Genomic DNA, 21101 nt, shown 5'->3' with positions numbered 1-21101 from the left:
TCGAACATGAAATGGATTGGACCCACTCGATGGCACCTATCTATATCTGTAGGTGATACATTTGTATTTCCGGGTGCACCTCCTACAGAACATCTTCTACACACTCTATATCTTCTCGCTGCCGTTCCCTGATTCCTGTGATCCTGACTGGGTTACGGCGGCTTTACTGTTCCAGCTCATCAGTCTTGAGTTCCACCTGATTTTTTAATTCACTGATCTCGTTTTTCAGAGGTGTCACAATATCTTGAATAACGTCGCTGACCGCTTCCTTGGTACCACTTATGAACGACTCTGGGGTACCAGTGAACGACGTTCTTATCTTACCGTACATCTCTGGTTATCGGAGCCTACACATCAGACAACCTGTGTGAATCATCAAAGGGTTCAAATCTTGCATCTTGCAGGCATTGTCTTAGTAAAGTCGCCGCAGTGAATTCTCTTTCTTAATATCCACAGGGACAACATTTGACCGTTTAGTCAAATGTATTTAATTGGAATGCGAGGTAAAACCTTTTGTAGCCATCGTTAGATTTTGTAGACGACATGAGAAAACAGACTTAAAGTTATCTTGCGTCCATCGATTTGTATTCGCAAAACATCGGTAATGGATGCGGTCATGCGTGATTGGATGTTATTCGAAATAAAGATGTGCTACCAGGAAGTACCGAATGAGTTACTGTTGCCAGCGGCTTACAAGAATCGCCATAAAAGAACATCATGAAAATGAACGAAAACAATAACTATTACGTGTATCAACAAACACGCTGCACTTGCTGCAGCAACAAATGTGCAACATATGAAACACTTGCAGCACTCGTGCTGTGAAAATACAGTTTCAGTTATCATTGAAACTTGTTAGAAAACTGAGCTAAATCGCCTGCTTCTTGTCACAATGTTACTTCCGGGGTGTCGATGACATAAACTGCCAAACTAGGTTACCATCCCTCAACATTCAGTCGCTTTGGTGAGGAAATACCTCCAAACAAACGACGTATAGAATCTGCATCGTTAGACAGACTACGCAAGACATCAGGTAGACGATATACGCAGCTCTACTTCGACATGTTCGTCGATTTCCCTTTGCATCAAGTCCAATGTTAAAACGACAAAAGTCTCTACACCTGCGCCTCTGTCATGAACCTATTAGGAATTGACTGCAAACAGTAGGATGCAAGGGCAGGAGGCCTGTCCGACGACTTTTGGTGACGTGTGTCCACACGGTTGCAAGATTACGGTGGTGTCTTTGGAACCTGAAGGAAGACCCATTTTTCAGACGAGAGCTGTTTTTGCCGTTTGGTACTGACGTAAGGGCGCGTGTATGGCGTGAGAGGGAAAGGACATATGCTCGAAAAAACATCCTGAAAGAAGTTCGCCGGATGATCCTTGGTGATATGGGGCTGTGTTTCGTATGACTGCATATTAAAGCTTGTCACAGTGACTGGACAGAGATACCAAGAGGAAATCTTGAGGAAGCATGTAAGACCTCATTTGATAATCATCCCTTGTTAGCAAAGCCAGTCTTTATGGATGACAACGACAGGCCATGTCACGCGCGCGCATTCTTATTCTTATGTTTTACAGATAAGAATTGAATGCAGCAGAGATGGTTTGGGTGATCCTGGCAAAGTCAGGCTGGTAAAGCTCATCATCAGCTCATGGCCCTCACCCCCTCTACACGCAGCCCAGACAGCGAATGGGACTTCTCCCAGAAAACACTGCCTAGTCGAACCCACCAAGAACTTTTCGGAGAATATGGAGGCTCCCCAACACTGCAGCCTTCTGTATTACCCAGATTGTCGGAAGGGTTGTGCTCCCGATGGAGAACCCGGGCACTCTCCTGATTTGCGCCAAGAGATCAGGAGGTACCAATCCAAGGGCACCGAGAACAATGGGGAGCCTGACGACAGTGTACTTGGGATGCAGGCCAGACATTTCAAAGGCGAGGTCCGCATATTTATCACGCTTTTCCTGAATCTTGCCAATCACATTGCTGTGAAAAAGGACAGAAAATTCAATGATATAAATAATTTCACTAGTTTTATCAAAAAGAACCAGATCAGGTTTGTTGTCTCAGGCTGTATATTGGCCTATTCCAGAGAAGTTTAAAAGCATCATTTTCCAGGACGCCCTGGACATGTTCAGGGTCGTACCATGGATGAACCACGGAGTCAAAGTCACAGGCATGGCGGAGACGATAGTAAAAGCAGCGAGCCATGCCATCATGTCTTTGAAGATATGCTGTTTGTGCCAAGGAAGGGCATCCACTGACAAGGTGTTGGACAGTCTCTGTGAATTCCTTGCAAAGACGACATTTCATATCGATATTTTCTTTTTATTGTTTATTTTTTTATTATCATTATTTTGTTTTATTTCCTGTACTACCACCCTTCCATGGTCAGCCTGAAGCCCTGAACTGAATCCTGTTGGGCATGTTTGGGACATTCTAGGGCGTAAGGTTCGCCAGTTATTGATACATTAGAGCAAGAATGGAACAGGTTGCCCCAACATCAAAGCAATACTGTGTCTTCTGTTTTTGAAACTATTTGTGAATTGAGTGTATGAATAAGAACTATTCATCTTGTTGCCCGTTTGGGATGACCATACGTTTATTGACACGATAGTGTTAATTTCAGTTGTATTACATAGCAAATGTTTAATCAAGTTTTACAATTCAGATTCTTTACGGTTAGCTTTTGTGTTAATGAAAAGACGTTTCAGCACTCTGGTTACAAAATACTCTTCTTCTTTGAGACACATGATATATATTCTCTGACTGAAGATAGGTCCTGTCATAACTTACGTTTTGCGATACCTTTTCCCATCTGTATAACGTTTTTCGCCCATCTATACAATCCAGCATGAGAACGCTTTAATAACAAATTGAAATCAACATTCTTTCTCATTCTACCTCGTCGACTGAATGAAGTCACCTTAATCCATACATATCTTTTTTTCAATACAAAGCATTACCGGGAATAATTTCAGTTATAGTTTATGTTTACTTTGCACTGAACGTTTCTTCACGAACACTGACAACTGAGTTATGGATGTTTTTATACTTCACTGTAATGTTGTCAGTTTGCCCGAAGTTGTGCGAGTTTGTCTAATTAAGTTAATATATATTTCAAAAACATATACCGTATCATGTCGATGTTTATAGATTAATCGATAACTGTCTTGGTAGCAAAACAGTTCCACAGTTGAATGCTGACAAGTAACATCGCAAAGACCGTTGATAAAGTCTTCATTAAGCATATGATCCGAGAACCTAATAATACATGAAGTGTGATCATCGACTGTCAGGTAATGATAGAATACAGGATCATTACGTTCCCTTGAAATCTCATTCGGGTACTGTGGATACTCAATTAATTTTCTAGTTTATATATCCATTTGTTTATTTCTTGTTAGAAATGTTTGGCTTTGTATTCATTTGTCTGCTCCCAGTATCTGTCGTGAAGGTTACTGTACAATACCTGCATGTCGTTTCCAATAACACAAATCACTTTAACATTACCAAACCGTTGTTATGGATGTTTAAAACATAAAAACGCAAAGGCCAGACAAACTTACAGTTACGATTATGTGACGAAATTATGTGATGAACAGAGTTATTTCCTTTGAATTTTATTCTGTACCCTTCACTATTGCATGAAATACTTTTTAAAGAAGTTTTTTAAAAACAACCATCGGGTTCCTGGCGATGTGTCCGCGTTAGACATTGGTCAAAAGAGGACAATAAAATGCTACCGGTAACGAAGAGAGATACATTAGCCACCTATGTTGGTGATCTACATCCATACTGTTTCCTGAAGCATTTTGTTTCTGTATCTGGAAACACAGAGTTTCCTCGTAACAACCCACTCCCCTGGTGTCTCTTCAGGAATGTTTTCAGACCAAGGTTGATGGTACCCTCTGTGTGTCTAAGGACGACAACAATGGATGCCGTCTTTTCGTTTATCATTCTTAACATGGACTTGGCATGTCATCGCAATTATTGCGCTCGATTATTAATTTAGAGGTAATACTTATTACACCCATGAACAGGGGCAGTGGATAAGTGTTCGCTCGTCACGCCGTAGACCCTGGGTTCGTTTCGCCACGTGGGTGCAATGTGTGAAACGCATTTCTGGTGTCCCCTGCTGGAACATTTCCAACAGCGGCGTAACACTAAACTCACTCGCTCCCATGCAAGGCACCAATTGCATTTGAGGGTCTCATTATACTTGTTCCAAATCCAAAATTTCCAACGACTCTCACAATCTGGCAGTTCGTGCTAGAACCTGTGTTTCATTTCAACACTCAAACTGTTGAAATTAAGTATATTTAATAATTCAACAAATTCCCGTTTTGCAAAACAACGAAACAAAGCTTTCATTGTTCGACAGCACTTAAGCATGCAGTGTTAGAGCGTTTTGATGTATCGTATAAATGGTTATGACACAACGTGTGATGCAGTTGTATATTTGTTGATCAGTAGAACCTCCAGATATATAGAATTACAGTCTGTCTCACAGTCTCTTAACCACATTATTTTGCCTACTGCCAAGCCTATCCTGCAGAGCTAAAGACTTAAATATAGCAAGTCTGGATTTCCTCTGAATCTCTGGTCTCCCTGGGGCTCCTTTTCGGTTAAAATGGGTTTGTTTGTTACTATCAAAATTTTATATATATATTTCAAAATTATATATATATTCAGGATTCACAATAGGAATCACTGGGCCACCAGTACCCTCTCTATCTAAAAAGGAGCCTTGCCTTTTGTGTGTTCACTATAATACACTCAGCAATATTGCAGCTATCTGAAGGTGACCTGTTAATAGTGGTCTTTGAACGTTATCCGTATGAATTCCGTGTGTTAGCAATCGTATCTGGGACATGCAAACCAGTGATCGATGTTTTGAACGATAACTAACGTCGGTGGGTTTATTAGAACGAAATGACTCCACCAATCGCGTCTGACCTTCCGATCCATTTACTGGCATCATGGGGACAATCATACGTTGCTGGAAACCAATTCATGTCCGAGGTATCTGTCAGTATTTATGATATTCTGTGACCTCGGCGTGTGGCAGGTCAATTAATGATTCCAAGTGCTGATACTGACCACCGGATTGTGCTTAATGAGGCATGAGCATGCATACCTGCTAAACAGAAGTGATACCCAAATTGCTCAAATTGTTCGTTGCTGTATGAGTGATGGGTTAAGTGTGTTTATCCAATTATAAGTGCACCACAGATCGATACCCTAACTATTCCTAGTCTGTACCGTTATTTATCGATAATATCGGAGAAGCTGACAACCATATGTTACACCGGATAGCCCAAGCGTATACTGGAAGATTGTGGTTGTGGCAATAGCTCAATGTTGCAAGAACGGGAAGAGGTTGTCATTACTCAGAGGGTGAACAGACGTGTGGGAGAAGAATAAACCAGAGACTGAAAGTGTGGGACAGTAAACCTGTAATTCTCTTTCATCATTGCTCCCCTCACCAACAGTTCCCTTATCTCCGCGGGGCAGCAATGACGGTGGTTGGAGAAGTGTGTTTTATAACTGAAAGTCCTCTCCGAATGCTGAAGGTAGGTTTGCTATGCTGCGTGTCAAAGAGTAATAAGTGCCAATGGGTGATGATTGTATTGGCGTACGCCGGTGTGTTGAAATGGGTATGCGAGTTTTGTAATGTTAATACTGTTAGTAATAATTTATTTATATAGTGCCGAGTATCCATCTGACTAGTTGCTCACTAGACACTGTAATCGGAATCTGATGCCCCGGATAACCCAAGCTGCATGTTACGCACTATGTAATAGTCACATGACTTTAACCAACTGGATAGTATTACCTATTGTGCACTGGGTGAACAAAACTCATTTGCCTAAGGTGTGACAACATGCTGTATAACATAGGTAACACATGTGGTGAGATGTCTGTATCTTATCAGTGAGTGTCGTATCAAAACGTGGGATACATCACAATGGGGTTGATTGATGTCTGAACTGTCAAGTTTACACTGCTTTCATCCGGCCGTTTACCTGCAATTATCAGTATCGGACAATTAAATCAGAACAAATCACGGTATACTAATCTAAAAGAGTTCTGATATACTCAGCTAACGACTATTCACAACAAACCTGTTTTTGGACAAAACCAAAACTATCACAGATATATGTATTCCACGTATATTTATATTCGAGTATTACATGTCCCCGTTTATACGAATGTGACCGGCACGATTCATGCGAAACATGGCATATATATGATCCTCACTTAGGAAATGTCACTCTTGCATACCGAGGACCCAACTGTTAACCTTTGTACTTGATGTCTCACTTCTGGTACTGCCCAGTCGCTTGACTGGCACCGTCAGTCTTCTCACTCTGTGAAATGGTTTTGATGGATGCGACCAGACAGCATTTCTTGGTACAAGTCCATTCCTTGTCTGGGGAGCGTTAAATGGGGGACAAGGGCCTGGATCACCTTCTTTTAAATTTCAATTTTTCCTGTTCCCTTTAATCTATATTTACTTCGTAACGGCCGTACCCAGTTAAATACCGATGAGAAGATACGAAAAACACTTAAACGGATGTTTCTTTACGGTATGGACAAATAAATACAGTGGTATTTCATGATGAATGATGAAAAAACAGACCATCCAAATCATTGGTTTAATGGCATTAACGTCTTTAGTAACCGGAATTGCTTATCAAGAAAAAGTGGGACTCTGTGCCTCGAGAATTGCAAAGAGGGAGTGAAGAAGAATATGAACGGAATATTTTATTTTAAGCAGAAAATAGGTCGGGTGTATATTGAAAAGGACTTGATACATGTGTTAATAACAATGTGTCTAATTCGGGGTTGTTGACACATTTGTGCGTCCTCATGATGTATTAAATATGTGTTCATGTGGTTCTTCTCAAGAATATTTGCGTTTGTTACTTCTTCAAACTAACCTGAAAATAGTACCTGAAATAGTTTTGACCCTGATTGTCCTATCGAATAAATTAGAATTAAATTAAAACCTTGATACATTTTCTTTACAGTAGTATTAAGAATCATTGCGTAAAGAACATTGGATATATTATATCTATGTCAGTAACAGACAGAAACAGTAATACTGTAGACATTTGTATTTTGCACGAATATATTAAAGACTGCCACTGACATACGCGGACAGATGGATAAACAGACGCAGTCAGACAATTAGTTTTATTATGAATGTATTAAATCACTAACATCACACGTGACAGACTGACGGATATTACATACGTTCAGTTACATTTGGTAGTACGGCATAAACGAACCATCGCAAAACTACATTGTTATATGGCAGGTATACTTGCATTGTATAACAGTGAGTTTGATTCAGTTAAAGGCAATAACCCTATGTTTGAACATCGATTAGTTGTAGGGAACCACTATTCCACGAAACCTTGTGTTCGGATGTCGCTATACTTAGATAACTTTAGAGTCCACTGTATTCTAGAATGTTCCAGAACACCCATAGACATTGAGACAAAGGAGCATTCTAGAAGGTATTCACACTATCTGAAGGGGCAGGCCAGGGTTAGGTGAATCTTCCAGAACACCTGTAGACAATGAGACATAGGAGCATTCTAGAAGGTATTCACACTATGTGAAGGGGCAGGCCAGGGTTAGGTGAATCTTCCAGAACACTTATAGACAATGAGACATAGGATCTTCTAGAAGGTATTCACACTATGCGAAGGGACAGGCCAAGGTTAGGTTTAAGGTCCATCATGTCACGGTACATCAAAAACAACTTTTGTTCTAAGATAATTGTTTTCAACAGTGGGAACCCATGATAGGTCCAGTACTGTTGCTGCTGGGTGAATATCATTATCTATGACTTTATTGCTCTCCCACAGGGACTGCACTTATATTTATGAATACTACATTCATTACTATAATTAAAGTAATTTCCATCGATCTGTAAACCTTGTTGATAGCATACTATTGTTAATGGTATTAATTGTCTTTCTTGTTTGTTGGTTTCTCAGTGAATTGTTTTGCGTGAGATTTCTGAGAAGTAATAACTGCCATATACAGAGACACATGCTGGGGTATATACAGAAGGATATGTTTGGTGTTAAGGTAGGGAGAACAAGCCATACAAACATTGTCCAAAAGACAGATAGATGTGTATAAGTACAACACAGAGAAAACGTTCTATTTAGTATCCATGTAGGGTAGAAAAGGTCCAGAAATGCACATTCCTTCCCAGACAGATTCAGAGGAAAGATAGGATGGTACCTTCAGGATTAAGAAAGGAGAGAACCAGCTCCGACACTCATAGTCATAGGGAGAGACACAAACATATATAGAACACAGACCGAAAGTTACATTCTGGATTACCATAAGAAAGAACCTGCACACACATACATGGTCCTAGAAAAAGACGCACACAGACATTCAAAACACAGTCGAAAGTTTAATTCAATATTTTGGTAGGAGAGTACCAGCACCAACATTCTCGGTCCTACATACATACAGACAGACAAACAGACAGATATAGAAAACAGACCGAAAGTTACATTCAGCAGGATAGAACCAGCACGAACCCATGGTGCTAAAGAGAGGCACACACAGACATATTTAGAACACAGACCGAAAGTTATATTCAGGATGGCCGTAAGAGAGAACCAACACAACCATACATGATCCTAGAGAAAGACGCACAGAGACATTTAGAACACAGCCAGAAAGGTACATACTGGATTACCATAAGAGACAAAACACAACAAACATACATGATCTGACACCGACATATTTAGAACATGAACCGAAAGGTACATTCAGAATTTCTGTAGGAGAGGACAAGAAAAAACCATACGTAGTTCTAGAGATAGACACAGACATGTATAAAACATACAAGGCAGTCTGTCAGTTTCTATATATCTTTCACTAATTGCACGTCATCGTCAACAAAGTAGAATCAGTTATCGCCAGTCATGCCCCCGCGTGGTGACTTGTACAATAGAGAGGCTTCTGGATGGATTTCACATCATAGTTGAAATCGCTTTCATCATGCCTACACAACGGTATTAGTCACGCTATCAGTGTGTACACAGCGTCACAATCAACTCTGTCAGGTGTCACTGAGAGGGGGCTTGAAATAATTACACTGTTCTTGATAAAATGACGGCGACTGTAACACCAACTTAAGTCTCAGGACAGCCATGTTTTTTCACATGCAAATACCTGACATATAACCTTTACTGAACAATGAACGCAATGCTCATGGCAGTGATATATTTACAGTGCTTGTTTACATGGGGTTTATGCCTGTCCATGCATAGGAGAGATTAGATGGAATGTTAACGGTATGTTTCGACCACTTTGAATGAAGAAATACAAGTCACAAAGTCATTTCCAGAATCATGAAATTTTTTTTTGGAAATAAAGTCCGTTGCATGGTTCACACTATATTATCATAAGCATGTGTTTTATCGCTACAAAATAATGATGATATTGCTGGAATATTGCTAAAAGCGGCATAAAACAATTTTCACTCATGTACTCTTTTTGTTACAAAGATAGAGCTTTGGAAATCAGAGGAAAATACGTAAGGTCTATTTATTAAGAGATTCGATTACGTTTTGTTAATCTATGCATTTATGATTTGGATCGGCACTGTATAATTTAATCTGTTAAAATGTGATAAATAGACTTGGTATTTCCCTACCCTGGTTAAATAACATAACCTTTGCATTTTGCGTGCTTTCCAGATATTTCTCAAAGGTTCTACTTTCCTCGTACTTGTCACAACTATACAAATAGATTCGATGTTAAATGGTTTTAAGTCATGTGATATATTCAGTCGTGTGCATGCGCCTCAAAATGTCACTGACACAATCTGTGTGGACTGAAGATAAGATTGTGAGTGCCCATCGTAAATCGACATCCTCATCCGTTTGACCTCTTCCTGCATTAGTTAAAGTCCCCTGCAGTATGTGTAACCAAACCCGTGGGTATTTATGGGGTAAAAGCATGATTCTGTATTCACTGGTCTCTCTATCAGGACCCGCCGATTTCTGTGTCAGGTAGACGATTACTAAACAAATATTTCCGATTGATCGGCCTGGCTTAATAGGCTCAGCACTTGGCATCAACAACATACGATTAGTTGTAGAACACTCCATCTGCATGTTGGACAGCCGTAGCAATTAGAGGCATTACAAACGGTTGAGGTAGTTCTCCTACGGGAGCTGTCGTCACTGAACGGAAGTGCATGTTAAAACGTCTGCGTTCAACACCGTGTTGACAACCCCCTCGTCAGTTCAGCTTAATCATAGTCAGTGTATCAATCGGTCAACGAGGATCAAGAGAGCACCATGCTCAAATCACTTCGCAGAAAGTCTTTCGGGAGCCATATCCAGTCACAGTCCAGTCAACGTGGAAGTATTTCCTATATAAGCGTCCCCACGAAAGACCGGGGCAAGGAAAGGGTGTGGAACGGAAAGATACCTTTGTCCCGTATACGAAACATATCCCAGAGCACTACAGTGGACAGAGACTTCTGCCTCGTTGATGAGAGTCCATTCCGGATGTTGAAGGTAGAGTGTGCTATATGTATTTGTTCAGATAGATTGTACTGCCGATAAAAGATGTTGACGAAAGACACGTTTCGCTGACATTCAATGGGTACAGGTAAACACCGCCGACACTGGCGACCTTAGAGCTAATATAAGCTGAAAATACTTTTCACTTGTCATTTGATTATATGTCGTGCATTCATGCACGGCTTAACATAAAGTTAAGATCAGAAAGAATTTATTATATACATTGCTGTTGTGTGTTGATAGGGTAATAGTATGCATTTTACGCCACATACCCTTTCTGAATAGGTTGGCGACAAATCGTCAGTAACCCTTCGGCTCATAGACATGGCTGGAAGGTTCTCTCATATCGGTGTGTAATCAACACCAGTACCAGCCTCTTTATATCCCCTCCCCCATCAACCACCACTACCACCCTACCGCCACCTCACCTCTACACTACACCACCCCTCCACCATCAGCCCTAGGTATTATTCAAAATATGTTCAATAACATTCATCAGTTAAACTTGAAACATTCCTCTATCTCGTCATAACTCGCTCTTCTATCCCCCACGCCACTTTCGTCATTCTATCCCAGTTCGTCACCCTACCTCCTCCCGTCACCCTCAGGTATAGTGGCGCCTGTAACAGTCGACCTTCGTACAGGATAGAAGCATTCCTCTATGTCTTAGGATATAGGTTAAGTCGTACAAACAGCTCTACGAAATTGCATGCCATCTTTCTACATGTGTTCTTGTAAGGCTGTGTGTAGTGTGTTCGTTGATGTGTGAAGGATTACTCGCTAGCAAAATATCTGTATTGACCCCGAGGAATTGAATACCTGAATGGGTCATGCATGATCACCACAGACTAAACCTTTGCGAGGCGTCCCTTAGTCATGTCATTACGACCAGGCGTGTTATCTTTAACAGGACGACACTACTGTTGTAGAGAGAGGTGTATGGTGTAACGTGAACACACTCACCTCCTCCACGGTCGGTCTGACCCTCAGTATAGAGAATAAACCCATCCACTCATAGCGTTTCGAAATATACTTAAACTGTCCCAATCTACTATGGACACTTCTGTGTAACTCTCCTTGAAGTCAAGAGGGTGAATCAACACAGTCCGAACCTCGGTCAGACTCTTACATCCAACACACAGTTTGTCGAGTCATTCCCCATCCTGTATCCACGCTATTTCATTCAAGCCCCCGCTCACACGCTCCAGTTTTTAATCTCATTCAAATCCCACAACGCAACAATCAAGTTCTATTTTAAGTTAACAATGCTGTGACATTCACACTCACCGTTATTCAACCTTACTGCGTTCCTACTCGAACGTTCTGGCCTCATGATGACAAGCAAAATTTCATGCTTCAGATTAACACTTCTGGGCAAATGTGGAGAGAATTTCACAACATGCGATAGCGATATCCCTAAGATAGACACCCCTTTGGTGTCAATAGATTCATGACAAACCTGCATACACAAAGTCGTTGAGGCACCCATAAACTTATTTATGTTTCTTTACAAGTAAGTTGAACATTACTCATGACCTGTGGCTATACAGCTAGCAGGAAGGGGCAAGGTCGGAGACGTACGGTATACAATAATAGCCTCACAATGGATGTGGATGAATGCGCTCTAAAGGTAGAGTCTGTTTAACATTTTTTGTTCATTGAAATTTTCATTCCCTTTCTCGATAAAATAATGGAACAAGCACTGTGAACAGTTCAACCGATATACTGTGTCATTACAACGACTAGCCTGAACTGTCCTGTCAAAACGTCCATCGTGATATTACAGCGACCTATTAAAGGTCGTCGTCTCACTCTCAGTGATCATAGTTTTAACGAAAAAGTAAGCACGAATCAGGGCGACTTGATATGTACATCTCGACGTAAGGCTCAATGTGATACTGCTCTGAAATAAATGAATTGTGATGCATACATTAGCTCATCTCTGGGACCGCTTCACATAAATGTTATGAAAGAGAGAACAGATATGCGTTGCTTCTGTAAACGTTGTTGTTGGAGTGTGTTTTTGCGATCGGAATGTTGGGGTTTTTTTAATCTGAAATAAGGTCGTGTACTTATCCCACTATATTTTGACCGTCTAAAGTTACTTCGCAATTTGTTATTATTGTATTTGATGCTATACATTAAGGTAAAATATGTAAGCAAAGTAGTGACAAATGAAACGAACAATGTTGTGTCGGTTGATTGAACAGGCGTGGCCGGTTCACGTGACGAGTTTCCATGGTCGGCACTAATATGTCTCTCGTTAAATAAATCTACCATCACACAGAGGGACCATTATGTTAGCTTTAGATTCATCACTTTAATGTACTTGTACAAATATTATCGCATTATACAGTCAGAATAGTTGTTCTAAAACACCACAAATATACATCAAGTGTTTAGAACCATTGTCCAACGCGAATAAACACATGTACACGTGTGCCTGTGCACGTTTGTGCCAATGTGACAGAGAGGGACCCGTGTGACTGTCAGCTATGGTACTTTATTATAATACAAGCACCTGCCTACAATTCCGTAGTTTGTATTTGTGTCGATGTGTTTTTCGAATCATACTATACCATTAGCTATCGAGGTAACTGATCTTGTTTGAATTTCTCATTTATTTCAACGTGTTGTATTTGCTCCAGAAAGTGCGTGAGTGAGTGAGTGGGTTTAGTTTTACGCCGCGTTTAACATTATTCCAGCAATACCACGGCGGGGGACACTAGAAAATGGGCTTCACACATTGTACCCATGTGAGGAATCGAACTCGGATCTTCGGCGTGACGAGCGAACGCTATAACCACTGAGCTACCCCACCGCCCTGCTCCAGAAAGATCAGTGTGATGGAGCTTGTTTTTTCTGTCTACATATGCATGGTGCTTGAGTTGTGGTTCATACTTGTTTTCAACCGAAATTTGTTAATGTCACCAAGTATTTGTACAAAAGAACATATTTCTTGTAAAGTAGTAATTATCGTCATATCCAGGAAACCGTTCTCCTGTGGCACTGTTGGTGGTTCTTTTTGTAGAATACAATGGCTATAAAATTGAAAACGGTAGACAGAACCTGAACGCGTGTCGTCAATAACACGACGGTGAAATGCTGATGGTGAATAATGGTGTTGGATCAAGAAGGATCGTTGAACCGCTAGGGGAAAATGGCAAAACTTAACTCTTGAAATATTGTGGAGGGTAAACTCTGCAACGGTGTTATATGTTAAAGTTATATGTTAATCCAAGAGCACAATCATGAAAATCCAGGTTAGAATTGTTCTTAATAGGCGACTGGTGGAATCGAGTGGCCAGACTTGCAAACATATGTCACCGTATCCAGACTGAGTAGATAATGGCTCATCCTGTTGATCACTGGATTGTCTGGTCCAGTGTCGCTTATTTCACACACACTCCGTATAGCTCGAACATTGCGTTGCAGCAAGTAGGGCATTGAACAACAAACAATTATTCTGTTGGGAGCTCGTGGTAGATGACAGTTAATGCGCCATACGCACTGTTTATCATGAGAGTCAAATTTTTTGAAGTATGGAATGTCAAAAGAAGATATAATGAACATATTGTCATGCACTTTTGATTTTTATCGAGACAAGAGTAAGATTTTTAACCTTAACAATTATTGTTGATTTATCGTGTCCAAGACAGTGCCTCTTTAACAGAAAAGAATCTGGCCGATAGTTCTAGGCGAACCTTCATGGTAAAATCCATCACTGGTCTGACATCTCAAGTAGCGTCACCTTACCAGCTGTTGTACGCTGTGCAGTAAGTCATTTCAAATGTCAAACGACATGAACTAGGAACATGGATGTATATCGGGTGCATAATAACAAGGCATTTGCGATTCTATTTTACATCTTCTGTGATATTACCTTTCTACTTTCTTGGCTGGATTATAAAAACATCTTTACACGACTGTGGTTTGGTGAATGGTATGGATCACATGGACGTCATAGACTTTGCAAGCTAGTGCATAAATCTCATTATCGGATACTTAAGTCCCAAAACTTTTCGTGTAAATCTAAGTTTTCCAGGTTTTTAATGGTAGAATAAGTGTTCTTTGACTAGATTTGTCTAAATTGCTAACGGCTGAAGGGATGATGTCAATACAACTAGGGTCCATGCAGGAAGCAAATGCACTGTAAGTTCCCATTGTCCTTAGTATAGTGATCTACCTTCAGTTGTTGGCAACATATAACTCATTTTAATATTGTACTGTCCACTATAGATACATTGTTTTAGGTCTAATCACTAGTTTTACATTCTATTCTGTGATATTCTAGTTAGTTGTACTGTCCTTCGTTGACAGGTTTTTACAGTGTATGTGGTATTAGTTCATTTGTATTTTTATGATTAATCGTTCTCGTCACGACATGGCTGCAATATTGCCGATGTGACCTTAAATATTAACTCACTCACTCATCGGATATGTTACAGTATCCCAGTGATGTTATCTAGTTCTTAATTGCTTTTACAAGAACACCGTCTCCTAGGATACGCAAAATAACAATTACCTATCGACTTGCAAAATATTACCACTTTGGCCACAGTGAGGAAATGATGAAGCGATATTCGAGTTATTATTGCAATGACAATAAGTGATAAATGTTTTCAACATGATCGTGAATTTAAATCTGGAATACCATATTGATGAGTCAAACACCTCTTTCTATGACGATATGACTAGAGAACGTGTTGCTGTCACCGGAAAGCAGGGCGTGGAGTCACTCCCCATATAACATCCTGTCAGACTGCTAATGAGGATTAACCTCTTTGGTCATGTGGGCAAGGCAAAGTGCTGTGTTCGAATCCTATCAAGGTCCTCGGTAATTCTATTGTCATTCCATTCTGAGAAACTGATAAGACGCCTGTCTGTGTCTGAGGAGAATACTTCTCTCTCATGATCCGTTTCCTATGCGTTGTATTCATTTGTTTTCCGTCAAGGAGAGAGCAATACTGGAGCAATAAATATCATAAAGGAGAATACAAGGTTTGGTTTCACATACACGAGCGATCGAACTCAAGTCGTCGGCGTGACGAGCTAACACGAATCACACATCCGTTTCGTTTTTAAAGGTATTATTAGACAGCATCATCAAACCTCTAGGCTTGTAACTTGTGTGAAATATTAGTTGGGTTCTTTGGATATTTTTATAAAACCACGGCGTTGTACGCATTGTTTAATTAACAGGGTTGTCTACGTGTTAAGGCTCTGGTGTCAATTATTTAGTCCCGATGTTTTTTAACCACTGAAGCCTATGAGAATAATGAGCGGTATTCGCATACCTGAGTACACTTCTAGTGTAGCATTGTGAAGTGACAAATAAATTCACAACGCGTGTTGGTAATCAGACCCATGTACTTATTGAGTTTTGTCTTTATTTTCATCATTAGGAAACATCTAGACTAACTGAGACAAACGGGTAAATGTGTTACACCTATTCCGTGAATTTTCAGTGGAAACTTTTGTACAAGATTAACAACTGTAGTTTTGTTTATCGTGGCCTGCGTTGTGTTTTACAAGGATGGTGAATACGCTCTTTGGTAGGCGTGTAATATTTGGTGAAATCGAATGAGACTTATTTTCTCGTTATATTATTATGTATTAGGTCAAAGGATAAATCTTTTAAGACTATTCCGTTTTCAGTGGAAACATTGTACAATATTAGAAATTTGTACATTTTGTTTAGCTTGGTGAATACGTTCCTATGTAGGCCTGTCATATTGGGGGAAATCGAATGAGGATAATTTAGTTCTCTCTACATTTTCCTCATTGGGAGACACCAATACTAACTGTGGCAAATAGGCATTGGTGTTAAAACCATTCCGTTAATTTTCAGTGGAAATGTTTGTACGAAACCTAACAATTGAGCACGTTTTGTTTATCGTGGTCTGAGTAGCCTCTAAAACGTATGGCGAATACGCTCGTATGTAGGCCTTTAATATTTGGTGAAACCGATGGAGTTTACACAAGCAATGGACTGACCACGCAATCAAACAATTAATGTGTACCGAGAGACTGAAACCCAATAAAGTACTTGTCTTATTGGTTTAATGATTTTCTGTTTTCTAGAATCTATATATTATCCCTATACAATATAACGTCCCTCCAACGTCTCGTGAATGTAGTCTATTAATTAAGCAAATGGCCAGACAGATGTTGATAATCTAAATAGATATCATCGCCAGCAATCACGATGGACAAGTACGGGTTAACAGAATCAGTGGTGCATTAGCGCACGCGTTTGCGCTGTCGGAGACTCACATCAAACAACTTGTCAAACAGCAGTTATTAACTATTTTGTATTTATTGTGTGCCGTTCCTGTGAGTAAATAGCGACAATGTATGTAATTAATCGACATTAATCGACAAGTTTTCGTCACCGTATGATCTAGAACATTGATTTGTATTAGTGGATTGGTGCGGAATATCGATTTCACGTTATTTAGCTATTCGTTTGATCACATGACTTATACAACCAATACCGATGTGTTTGCATGGTGACACAATCGTTTTAACGGAGGGTGCGCCTGAGGTAGAACCAGGGATAATGACGTAAACATTTTTTTTGGATTTCGAAGCATTCAGCTGAAACTGATCAAAGTGGTGACATATCATCAGACATCGCTTCGTTGCAAGGAGTTATCACTCCGCTTTGAACTTCTGATTTATACGTGATCTGCCTTATCATCTGTGTAACACAAAACAGTATCGCGACTATCATTCAGGGGACAGTGTGCTGCGCGACTTCAACTTTGGGCAGGTTGTGATCTTGACATCATGCCGTTTACAGCTGAATTATTAAAAAGTGGTAGAAGATGGTTAGGATTAGAACAGCGAATGTCAGATGTCAGTCCCCACCCCATGGAGTCCTTACCGCCTCCGGAACCGAAGTGCGGTCAGTGTAGGAGACCAAGCTATATCATGGCCACGGGGCATGGTCTGGTTGTCGATGGGAAGGACAATAGCTCTCAATTTGGGAGTCAAACATCCCTCGGCACAATAACAACTTTTGAAGTAAGTGTATCATAAATCTCTTCATTTCGTTCGTGTATTTCATTGAATGACCAGTATGGTTCATATTTTCGAGAGTGGCGCTACAATTATTGTAGGTGCCCATATGCGTTTAGTGTGAGGACTCTGCAAGTACTTTCTATAGGAAAACTTATTCTTTACAATGGCATTAGTTCCACAAGTGATCTCTATAGTTAACCGCATGCGTTTACCATGGTCGGGTAATGACAGACCATGTCGTGCCAGGATACAAACTTCACACCAAATTACTGTAGGTGGTCGTATGCGATTATCTTACCAGGCTACTCATTCTACAGTTAATTTCTGAAGGTGACCCTGCTCGGGTTTTTTTTCACAAGTTTATTGAGTCTACAGGTACTTTCTTTAAGTGACCGTATGTACTTATTGTAAAAGGATACCGAATCTACACGGTACGTTCTGTAGGTGACCACATTCGTTTATCTTAACAGGAGACTGATTCTTCAAGTAATTTCATAGGTGCCCGTATGTGTTTATTGTGCCAAGGTATTTCTACATGTACTTTCTGTAGGAGGCCATATTTGTTTATCTTAACAGGACGCCGAGTCTGAACGAAATTTCCATAGGTGCCCTTATGTGTTTATCGTACCTGGGTGCCAACGAAGTTGCCAAATGTTCCATCTTACCAGATTGCCATTTCCGATGGTAATTTCTGTCGTCGGTGCATGCTATGTTTTCATACCCATGTGCTTACCTAACAAGCAGTTTCCCTCGATAGCATGTTATTTTGCATCTTTTCTTATGTCAACAGGGTTCCAAAGTCTCAAGTCCATCATAACAGGGTTCAAACGCTGTTCTCATGTGTGTTTAAACGTATCATATTGCCTACCCAAAACGTACGATCTAAAGGTTCTTTATGTCTTACCTTGGTGCCATTTCTGCATGTGAGCATATGATTTCATAAGTATAATTGTCACAGGATAATATGATTTATTATTACCAATATATTATGATTTAACATTACTAAGTCTAGGGGTTTTAAGCTGGTACATATAAGAGTCCCTTGCCAAAGTGCCAAAGTAGGTGTTACATGATTATCCCTTCCTATTTTAAATCTTAATAGGGAGTTTCAGTTGTTGCCACTTTTCAGCGTTTCTTTATATTGTATTGTCCTAATTTGAAATCCTATTTTAGAGATAAATACTAGTTTGGATTCGTGTCCCTCTGATGACTAGTTTTACTGTCCTTCGTCGATGGGTTTTTTAAATATGTGTACGAATTTAAAACAAACTGTTTTAAGTCACGGTATGGCAGCAATGTTTACAGGGTCCTACCCCTAACAGTACCTTCACCTTACTAATGTGTCTACATAGATGTACTATCTCTCCAGAGTGCGAATCCAACACGTACGTTCTGTATGTGCCTTATGCTTATGGTGATGTACGAACATTGTACGGCATGTATATTGGAACATATACGGACAATTAAGCTTCCTAGAATACCAAGTTTTCTATCATTGTAGTATTTTTGTACTGATACGTACTTGTAGACCTAAGACCAAATTGGACTCCTTTGTATTTATCATGTACAGCGTTACTATACTGACCTAATTATTAAATTGTAACGTGGTTTTATAGTTCCACAAAAAGTTGATTTAAAAAGTCAGCGCCAGTTAATAAGCAAATAAGTCTCGATTTTCTACCGACACAGATTCGTAAAGGGACGACAATTATGAAAACTTTATAAATGGATACTGGAAATCATGCTATGCCGACTGCATTAATCAGTAATACTGCTATCATAGACGGTCGATGAACCATTGATGACTAAACAAACCAGTGGTTAACATCATGAGCAAAGTCATCAGAGTTCCACGGCATGCTTATCAACTAAGTCAACAAGACGCCATCCGATTTATTAAGAAGGTGTGAAAACTCTCTTAAAAAGGATAGCATCATGCAACAAGTTGCTATTTATGTCTGCTGATTTCCGTAATTCCAGCGCAATGCCACAATTGTTCCGACAAATATCATCTGCGTTGTTTATGCAACATTTAACGATGTTTGACTCAAGCTCATCTCGGCTTTTAAGGTGCTGGTGTTGTCGGTCATGTTGTTACACACCTCACTACGATTCATGGCTGTGTGAAGTGGACATCAAACATCCAACAATGGACTGTGAAGTGGTGCCATTATCAACAATATTACAATATCATTTGGTGCGGTTCAAGGTGAAGCTAATAATGCGTACCACTTGATCGTGGAAACAAAGCTGCACGTGGTTCCATAGACTATTGCCTGGTCCAATGAGAAGCATATGCACCAGAATAGAAATGAACGTAAACAATAAAAGTTAAAGACTGACAGTAGATGCGACTCAACAGTTTGAAAAAAAATTAGACGCATTTCTTGTTGAAGTCAAACATTTGGTGGATATTGACGTGATATCAGGATGTAAGAAACCAAACACTGACTCTCAAAATATTTCTCATGAAAACTAATTAGCTGTAACGGATATACGAGAACTGATTGATGATTACTAGCTTGTCCTTGCAGCTATTGGTTATATGGATGAAATATGAGCCCAAACAACCATCATCACGTACTTGATCGAGTTTATATTTTTTTCCAAAGATCACATCCACCTGTGCATATTTTATTACGAAATTTGCGCATAGTTGACGCAAGATTACGTGCACATCTCCATGATATCTTGTAATGTCCACAAACAATGTTTTACCCTTATTATGCTATCATTTCTACGTGAGACTTTATAGTTATCAGTCAACCGTCGTATTTTTAGTCATTTATGACTGCCAGAGCCACTCATTAAGCTATTCTTTATCTGAAAACATGACAGGTCGACAGGAACAAATCATATAGTTATTGACATGCTGTCAGACTTTAGCGTGGTCTTTATCAATGATGTTTGAGAAGCTGTGTCTTCCCTGATGCGCGGACTGAAGCAATAATTATAACCTAAGGTAGCACAGTTGAACGGTCAAAACCCGACAACCACAGGATAATATCAACATTTACGCTGGAATTTTACCCAAATTCTTTGTTGATTTTCTGAGGAAAATACTCTACCACAGACCAATTATTCACTTTAAGGTAATAATGTTGGATGGAAAAGGAGATTTTATGTGGCATTTTAAACAATGTGTTATAATATAATTTATAAATCAAGCAAAATTATAGCGAAGTTTATCATCGTTCTTAATTGGGAAGATGTTAAGAGGTATCAGTGGTATTTCATTCTTCATTACTGTCAGTGTAAATTTCTGTACCCTTACGGTACTGTTGGTTTCGTATTGGTTTCACACAGGGTTTTACACTTAGTCCCCTTGTGTTTTCAATCTATGTTATTGGATTATGAGCAGAGGGTGGCGTGACTTGTATGTAGTACAGTTCACCATTTCTGTAGGCGAACTAGAGAGGGGTAGAGAGGCGAGGCAAGTCTCTCTGTGTAGTTTCCGGACACCTGATCCTATAGCTTATGTATAGTGTGGAAAA

The 21101-nt window shown here is 39.9% G+C and overlaps 1 protein-coding gene across 1 annotated transcript in view; it reads left to right on the top strand.

Annotated features, from left to right (window-relative positions):
- Positions 1-10514: 10514 nt before the first annotated feature.
- Positions 10515-21101, top strand: part of LOC137291803 (transient receptor potential cation channel subfamily A member 1-like) — a 33567-nt gene continuing 22980 nt past the window's right edge. Inside the window, exon 1 of the mRNA XM_067823334.1 lies at positions 10515-10575. Coding sequence (XP_067679435.1) covers positions 10567-10575 — 9 coding nt within the window. The 5' untranslated portion in view covers positions 10515-10566. The remainder of the gene's footprint in view (positions 10576-21101) is intronic.

Source organism: Haliotis asinina, chromosome 7, assembly GCF_037392515.1.
Source record: "Haliotis asinina isolate JCU_RB_2024 chromosome 7, JCU_Hal_asi_v2, whole genome shotgun sequence".
NCBI classification, from domain to species: domain Eukaryota; kingdom Metazoa; phylum Mollusca; class Gastropoda; order Lepetellida; family Haliotidae; genus Haliotis; species Haliotis asinina.
The sequence above is the reverse complement of the archived record's forward strand: the minus strand, read 5'-3'. Positions and strand labels throughout refer to the sequence as shown.